General features: G+C 35.7%; 1 protein-coding gene across 6 annotated transcripts in view; it reads left to right on the top strand.

Moving 5' to 3' along the window:
* The first annotated feature begins 1,673 nt into the window (after positions 1 to 1,673).
* Positions 1,674 to 8,826, top strand: part of LOC122042380 (COP9 signalosome complex subunit 4-like) — a 49,709-nt gene continuing 42,556 nt past the window's right edge. For 4 of the 6 annotated variants that reach the window (XR_006129211.1, XM_042602474.1, XM_042602473.1 and 1 more), the window contains exons 1-2: positions 1,674 to 1,882; positions 1,981 to 2,132. Coding sequence is in view for 3 of the 6 variants with exons in the window: in XM_042602474.1 (XP_042458408.1) it covers positions 1,750 to 1,882; positions 1,981 to 2,132 (285 nt within the window). In the remaining 3 variants the exon portion in view is untranslated. Of the gene's footprint in view, positions 1,883 to 1,980; positions 2,133 to 5,976; positions 6,109 to 6,167; positions 7,130 to 8,826 lie in introns of those variants that run through there. The other 2 variants (XM_042602476.1, XM_042602477.1) reach the window with 2 other exon arrangements.

Here is an 8,826-nt window from a genome sequence, read left to right as displayed (position 1 = left end):
TTTTTTACTTTATAATTAAATATTTTAATGTTTCATTAGGAAAAAAGATTTTGAAGGTTCGAATCTCAACCCCCGCATCTTATTTTTTGATTTAAATTCATTACTTCGAGCTCGAGCCAATGATTCAAAAATTAGCTCGAGCCTCTTTAGCTTTCTCAAGCTCGAGCCGACTGAAACTTCATTTACAGTTTCAAAAAGTCTAAAATCGAATCTATACGTAGGGCTTTGACTTTTTTTTTTTTTTTTTTTTTTTTGAAAATTTCACTTTTTACGAGTTCTGAGACGCACTAGGATATTTAGAAAAGTATAAAGCTATTGGCGGCGAGAGGGATATTATTAGAATTAAGTGCGCTTTTTTATAAAAAGTAAACTATGATACACCTTTTTGAAAGTTTGAAAATTTTGAATGCGCTTGTTTGTAAAACGCCAGTGAAGAAAAGTAGGGGGGCGTTTGGTTTAGGGGAATAGGAGTGGGGAATGAGAATGAGAATCAATGATTGTCATTGTTAATGTTTGGATTATAGGAATAGGAATACAAATAAGGGAATGAATCCTTGAAATTGGGTAAATAACTCATTCCCATGTACCTCTCCTTCAATGAGCCATTACCCTATTTTTATCAATCAAAATATTTCCTTATTCCAAAAATACCCTGGACCTAAAACTAAAAATTTCTCCCTTAATATAAAATATTAAAATATATTTATTTATTTTTTCTTTCATATCACTTCTCTCTCCTTGTTCTCTTTCATCATATTTTCTCTCTCATCATTTTATCACACACTTCCTCTCTCCTTAATCTCTCCCATCACACTCTATTTCCTCTTTTTCTCATTACACTCTCTCTCATAATATTTTCTCTCTTCTCAATCTCTTCCATTGCACTATCTTCCTTTTTTTTTCTCATCATACTTTCTCTCTCATCGTACTTTCTCTCTCCTCAATCTCTCCTATCACACTCTCTTTTCTCATCACACTTTTGCTCTAATCACACTTTCTCTCTCCTCAATCTCTCTTGTCACACTCCCTCCTTTCTTTCCTCAACCCACTTTATCTCTCATCATACTTTCTCTCTCCTCAATCTCTCCCATCACACTCACTGTTCTCTTTTTTTCTTATCACATTTTCTCTCTCATCATACTTTCTCTCATCATATTTTTTCTCTCATCATACTTTCTCTCTCCTCAATCTCTCTCATCACACTCTCTCTCCTCATTTTTTCTCATTACATTTTCTCTGTCTTCATTCTCTCCCATCATACTTTCTCTCACATCATATTTTCTCTCTTATCTTCTCGCATCATGATCTCTCCTATCACACACTCTCTCTTCATTCTCTCTCATCACACTTTCTCTCTCTTCATTCTCTCTCATCACACATTCTTTTTCATCATATTTTTCTTTCCCATCTAATTTGTTCTATTATTTTCCTTTAAGGGTAAAAAAGAAATTAAAATTTTAATTTATTTCGATAGAAAATATACAACTAACCAAATATTATTTTTAAGAGTGATATCCATGCTCATACCCATTCTCATTGCACAATACAATGATTTCCATTCCGATTTCTATTCCTAGGAAAGAACCAAAACACCCCCTAGATGTTAAATTATAAATATAATTTCACAAAAATAATGAAGTGCGCTTGGAAATTTGTCACGTGGGCCAAAAATAAGAGAGATTGGTCTTCGAGGTTAAACGGACGGGCCATCGTTTGCTCGGGTCGCGACGAACTCGACGAAAAACGACAATGGAGAGCGCCCTTGCCTCGGCCGCTTCCATCGCCGACCAAAGACACAAGATCGAGCAGTACAAGCTCATTCTCGCATCAGTTCTCTCCTCGTCCACCGGCGTCTCACAAGCAAAGCGTTTCATCGATCACAGTGATACTCCGTAGCTAAGTACTCCTTCCACTTTCCCTTACTCTGCAGTTTTTGATCTGTTTCGGGGGATTTTCCCTCCGTACGTTGCTCGGTTTTAGTGGTCTCGGACGAGGTTCCGCTGGTGGTCTCTAGGCAGTTGCTACAGACCTTCGCTCAGGAGTTGGGCAGGCTCGAGGTAGACATCCAGAAGGAGATCGCTCATTATGCTCTGGCTCAGATTCAACCGAGGGTCGTGTCATTCGAGGAACAGGTATGGTGTTAAGACTCCTCATCTTCAATTCTGTACATAGATTTTTTTTTTATTATAATACGTGGCTGGTAAATTTTCCATTTTTAATGGGCTTTCTTCCTTGTTAGCACATAATAAATTCAATTTAATTACATTGTCACTGTATCTACGAGAGAGCAATGAATTTAAGTGCTCTTTTGGCTATGCATCTAATTAGTTCAAAACATATTTTGTTAAGTGGATCTAGCTGTCTCCTCGGCTTTGGTTATTCATCATCATAATCTAGTAGTGCTAGTTCCAACTGTTCGGGTTGTCCAAACGAATCTTTTCTCTTCCTGTCTTTCTAGTAATATTCAAATTCAACTTTATAAGTTTAATTTTAATTTTACTAGACGAAAGGCAGGTCCATCCACTTCATTTGTTGAATATCAGACTGCATTTGATTGAGCCCGGATAAGAACCTTGGTTTAGAGCAAAACTCTCAAGTTATTTACTTTCTCTTTAAATGTATCTTTTACCCCACTGACCTAAGAACCCTGATGTAAATTTAGTTGAAGTCTGGTCAACCTCTTTGTAGCCTCAAAAATAAAGTTCTAAGACTAAGTAGTCTTCAGGAATAACTTCACAACATAATTTCACTAAAATGAAATATTTGCTGATAAATGTTCTTTAATGCTAGTGATGGGCAGGATTTTGGGAGTTAGAGGGGCAAACTGATATCATCTACTTCCACTATTAGATGGGTAAAATACTAAAGATGCAGTAATTTTCTTTTACCTGTAAAGAAGGGAAAAAAACTAAAGATACATAAGAAATTCTTATGCAATTTATGTACATTACCCAAAGATTGATCTTTAGGGGTAATTTCTGCACATATTTCTTCCTTATCAAGTCATTTAAAAGTCGATTGATAATATCTCTATCTTAGTTGCTCCTTTCTTTGTTTACTTGAATTTGAATACAGCTCAAATTATTTTGTTTGAAAACATGTGTTACATTTTAATGATATTAATGTCGGTTATCGTTGAATCATAAACATTTAGTTAATTTGTTTGACGCCTCAGTATAAATTAACAATAAGAATTGTACCATGCATAATTTTTTTTACAAATTCCATCATAAGGGCATTATATTTCTTTCTACATCAAATTGAGTGCTAGTTACAATCACAAGTCGTAGAAGTCTCATTCAATATATAAACTCATGCCAACCCCGCTTGAGTATAAGTCTTCTCCTAATAATCCATACCAATAGCAACATATTAAGTAGGCCTTCCCCATAATAAGATCAAACATAAGATGCAAAATTTAGAAATTTGGATAATAAAGTACATAAAGCAACGGGAGGAGGGGGGCAAATAAGATAGTATTACTTCATAAAAAAAAAAAGAAAAAGATAGTAAGTCTTAATAACATAGCATATGATATTATGTTAATAATATAGCGGTGTACATTTAGATACAATTTAATATAGAGGTCATTAAACAAGAGAAGTGCAATAATGAATTAATATGTTAAGTGAAATAATATCATAAATAATTATATAGTATCAACAAAAGCACAAGGTAGCACATTGATGCAAAACATAAGAAATGAACGCTCAAAATAGCAAAGAGCCTATGTCAATATCCATGAAAGGCGTATCCAAGATGCGAGTGGCTCGTTGAGAAATTGGACCGGCACATACTTGCTACATTGTGTCATATGAGTTTATATAGTTAAGGTTGTCATTGCACGACTTACAATTCAAATATTGAAAAGGTATCACCACATATCATAGTCTACCAACACTTCAAGTTATGGGGCAAAACAAGTGTCCAATGTCTACATATCATAATCTACTAGCACTTCAAGTTGTGGGGCAAAACAAGTGTCCGATGTTCGAGCATGTTAAGAACCTAAGACTTTTATATAAAGAATATTGATTGATAATGCTGAGTGTGTATATATATATATGAATTTGATACCTTGCACACCCTTACTCTGGACACTCATGGGCGACTGAGTGTAAATCTAGGCGCCTCGATCCTCAGAAGTTAATCGGGGCGCTCGAACGGGCTTCCGAGCGTCTGGATTTGCATTCAGTCGTCTATGAGTGCGCTGGGTAAAATTCTCCCCCCTCCTCTCTCTCTCTCTCTCTCTCTCTCTCTATATATATATATATATATATATAGTTATGAAATTAGTCAAATACAAGTGACATATAAGGAATATTAAATGTTAAGGTTGTAACAATTATTGAGGAGTTGCGTGATGAACTTGTGATCAACTTGTTCACAATAAGGATTTTCATAATTCAAGAATGCTATCAATGACATTGGACATATTGGTAAGGATCATTAACATGACATTAAACTTGCTACAAGGTTTGAGATTGAATTGATCAATTAGATTAATCTATTAATTCAAATCAAATTACTATAATGATCATATTTATGATAGACTAGATCAAATACTATAGAGATATAGGTTAAGTACAAGTTGTAATACAACAACAACCAAGCTTTTTCCCACTAGGTGGGATCGGCAAGTACAAGGTGTAATCTTAAATAAAAATGAACTGTGAAATGTGATTATTATGACCCAAAATCTTTGATTGATATGGTGTTCGTTCAACTAGCTAAATAGTATAAACGCCAATATTGACTTGATCAAGACTACAATAACTAGACTTTGTTTCAGTTACGGTATCCATCGAGTATCTATGTACCTTAATCTAGGAATTAAGAAGCCAAGCTTAGAATAAGTCTTAGGTGGACATGATCCGATTTTGGACAAGGTTTATATAATTATTTATGTTAAGTTAAATGATTATGATCTAATTGATAGTTAATCATCATCAAGAATCACATTAGTATCTATTGAATGCTTCATTAGTCACCATTAAATACATATGCAACATAAACTAGGTCACAACAACTTGAACCTATCTCCATTCAGTCATAAAGCAACAATAACAACAACAACCGAGCCTTATCCCACTAGGTGGGATTTGTAAGTATCTTGTGGTAGTTTTGATATGGTCAATCGAGTTAAGTTAGGTCCTGTTTGTGTTTGATTCTTGCGTCTAAGTGTGCAAGAGCTTAGGAACACAAGAAGTCGAGCGGAAGACGCAACTAGTGAGAAGAATGACACGGGAATCGAGTTGATGGGCTTGGTGCATTCGAGGGATGAGAAGTTGCGGAAGAGTACACTGGCGGACGAGGACACGAGCGATGTATCTGAGGGACGAGAAGCCGGGGAGGAAACTTATTCGAGGAGAAAGTCGGAGTTGGGTTCAGGTGAGCTCAACTTTGAATAACTGGAGCATCACCCACGCGAGGCTGATCTGCCTTGTGGAAGGCGCCTCCAACGAGCTTGGAGTTGCTCTCAAAGCCTCATGGAAGGCGCCTTCAAGCCTGTTGAAGGCGCTTTTAATACCTGTTAGTCGAAGATAAAGTTTTATCTTTGGTGGATAAAACTTAATCTATTGAAGGGTCTTGGACCTACTTGAAGGCGCTTCCGAGCCACAAATTGGTTTTTTCAGGGGTTATAAAAAGATTCTTGGAGCTAGGAAATTAACAACTCAACTACAACTTTTGTAATCACTTTCGAATCTTTTTTCTAATTTGTCAACACGATAAGAGACTACTCCGCTTTCAACAAAGGAGATTTCTAGTGGAACTTCTTCAACACCTTGGATTAACAACCACCTAGGTTGTAACGAAGTAAATCTAGCGTTCTTACTATTCTCTTAGAAGTTGTTAATTTTATGCATTCTTTTTTTGTTCAATTAATTGTGCATATAACTAATCAAATCCAAAGATCGTGAAAGAACTTGTTTAATTTTTGACGGCAATTTACCCCTCTCTTGCTGGCCACACCAGGTCCAACAATTGTTATCAGAGCCTAGCCGCTTAAGAAGGATTAACCGCTGGTCAAAGCAAACAAGACGATGGCCAGACTGAGTATTTACTCGCTGAATTCGAGGGGGAGTTTGCCCTATAGAAAAAGCAAATGTAGGTATTTTTTAAAACCAACTTTGAAATTTTATTAATAATCAAATATTGTTTTGTAGCTCCAAAAGATCAAAAATATGAAGAAAAAGAAGAGTACCTTTGGAAAAAAAAAGAGCAAGCGGATTTTGTGGCTAATGGACGAGTTGAATTCTACCTGCTAAGCGTGCTGCGACCTCAAGAAATCAAACGGATCAGCGCCTACGAATCAGCAAAGGAACTTTAGAAAAAGTTCCTGCGGCTACACAAAGGAATGTTAGAAGCAAAGCTCGCGAGACGGGACCTTCTCCGGAACCAATTGACGAACCTCCGGCTGAAAGGAGAGTCAGTAGCGCAACTGCACGCTAAACTGAAGGAGCTGATCATCAGACTCATGAATCACGGAGAAAAGGTAACAAATCGAGATGCTCTAAGGTATGCATTGAATGCTTTTCGGAGGACACCTGAATGGTCCTCAATAATCGATTCCTACTATATTTCTAAAGATATAGAGGTAAGCACATTAGAAAGTTTATTTTCCACTTTAGAACTTCACGAATCTAAATATGCAGAATTAAAGAAGGAGCCAAGTCAGACAATTGCCCTGAAGGCAAGAACAGACAATCCAAACTCCGAAGCATCTATCGACGAAGACGATGCAACCTTAGTGGTAAGAAATTTTAGTAAATTTCTTAAAGCTAATAAATTTAATAAGTCACGCGAAGTAGAACCTTCGAAGCAAGAGGAAAATTTGATGTTACAACTACCAAGAAGAAGGGCACATCAAGAACGACTGTCCAAAATTTAAAAGAAAGGAGAAAGACAAGGGCAAAAAACTAACAAGATCGAAGCATAAAACCCTGAAGGTGACATGGGACGAATCGTCGTCATCAGAATCGGAGTTAGAAGAATACGCCAGATTAACCCTGATGGCAGACCACCATAGGAACGACAAAAGTTCCTTAGAAATGTGCATTGACGAAGTGGAGGAATTTTGGAAGAAAGCAGCGACGAAGGCGGAGCGTCAGATCACAAGGTAAGTGAGGTACGTTCCTTACCTCCCGAACAATCCTTTAAATTTATTAAAATGCTTTATAAAAATATGCTAAAATTAGAAAATGGAAATGCTAAGCTTAAATTAAACTTAACAAATTCATGCCCTTTAGTAATGTATGATAATTTAAAAATGGAAAATGAAAAACTAAAAGCATAAATAGAGAAACTGGAAAATGACAATACACGTTCAAATGTTTTTAAATCAAGGTTTAGAAATTATGATAGAATAAACTGATACGTTAGAAATCTAAGTGACAAATAAGGAAAATCCCTAGAAATTGTGTACCACTAAAATTTCTAGTGAATCCAGTAAGTAGGAACCTGTATTGGGTTCCGAAATTCTTTTTAGATTAAATTACCAATTTTTATTGTTAGGGTAGAAATTGTTTTGACTTAGAAAAATATTTGTTTTATCTTCTATTTGAATTTTTTTGTTCAAAATTTCTAGACTAATAGCACAGTCGTGTTTCTGCCGAGGGAAATTTTTTCCGAATTTTCTAATAAATAATAAAATTTCTATGAATTATTTTTCGAAAAGTTAATTTTAATATTAAAAATTCATGAAAATAGAAATTTAGAAATTTTAATTTTTCTGCCGTTAAACAATGTGTTTTAGTTTTATATATCCAAGAAAATTAGCAGAATTTTTAGAGTTTAAAGATTTATTTTTAAAAATTAGGTTTATTTCTGTTAGATTAAATAATACCTTTATGTGGAAATTTTTCTCCTGGTCTAGCTTATTCTGTTTAAGTTTGATAAAAATTTTCAGAAATTTTTGAAACCGAAAAGTAATTTTTAAATTATTGTTGTCAAAACATAAGATTAATTAGTAAAAAAATGGAATATTTTTAAAAATTATTTCAAAAAATATTAGTCTACTGGTAATTCTTGTTTTGTACCTTAAAAAAAAACCTTTGAAAATTTTCTAACTGCTTATTGTATTTTTCCCTATTTTTGATGTGATCAAAGGGGGAGAAATATGTATAAGTTAAGGGGGAGGTGGGATAATTGAAAATTTTATTCCTATATTTATTTGCAAATAATTAGTGTCATTGCAATTTTCATTCACTTACTTATTATATTGCATTTTGTTTTGACCTTAACTTCGATTCGGGTTGATGCACATCAAAAACGGGGTGATTGTAATTATCCTGTGGTAGTTTTGATGTGGTTAATCGAGTTAAGGATTGTAAGTACCCCGTGGTAGTGTTGATGTGGTCAACCGAGTTAAGTTAGATCCTGTTTGTGCTTGATCCTTGTGTCTAAGTGTGCAAGAGCTTAGGAACACGAGAAGTCAAAAGAAGACGCAGCTAGCGAGATGGATGACACGGGAATCGAGTCGACGGGCTCGATGCATCCAAAGATGAGAAGCCGCGGAAGAGTACAACGGTGGATAAGAAGGACACGCGCGGTGTATTCGAGGGACAAGAAGCCGGGGAAGAAGCCTGCTCGAGGAGAAGGTCGGAGTTGGGTTTGGATGAGCTCAACTCCGGATAGCCGGAACATCACCCACGTGAAGAAGACTAGCTGGAAGCTGATCTGCCTTGTGGAAGGTGCCTCCAACAAGCTTGGAGGCACCCTTAAAGCCTGCTGTTGAAGGCACCTTCAATATCCGTTAGCTGAAGATAAAGTTTTATCTTCGGCGGATAAAACTTAATCTATTGAAGGCGCCTTGGATCTATTGAA

This window comes from Zingiber officinale, chromosome 2A (assembly GCF_018446385.1).
Source record: "Zingiber officinale cultivar Zhangliang chromosome 2A, Zo_v1.1, whole genome shotgun sequence".
In the NCBI taxonomy this organism is placed as follows: Eukaryota; Viridiplantae; Streptophyta; class Magnoliopsida; order Zingiberales; family Zingiberaceae; genus Zingiber; species Zingiber officinale.
Note: the sequence above shows the minus strand (reverse complement) of the source record. Positions and strands in the feature narration are given on the sequence as shown.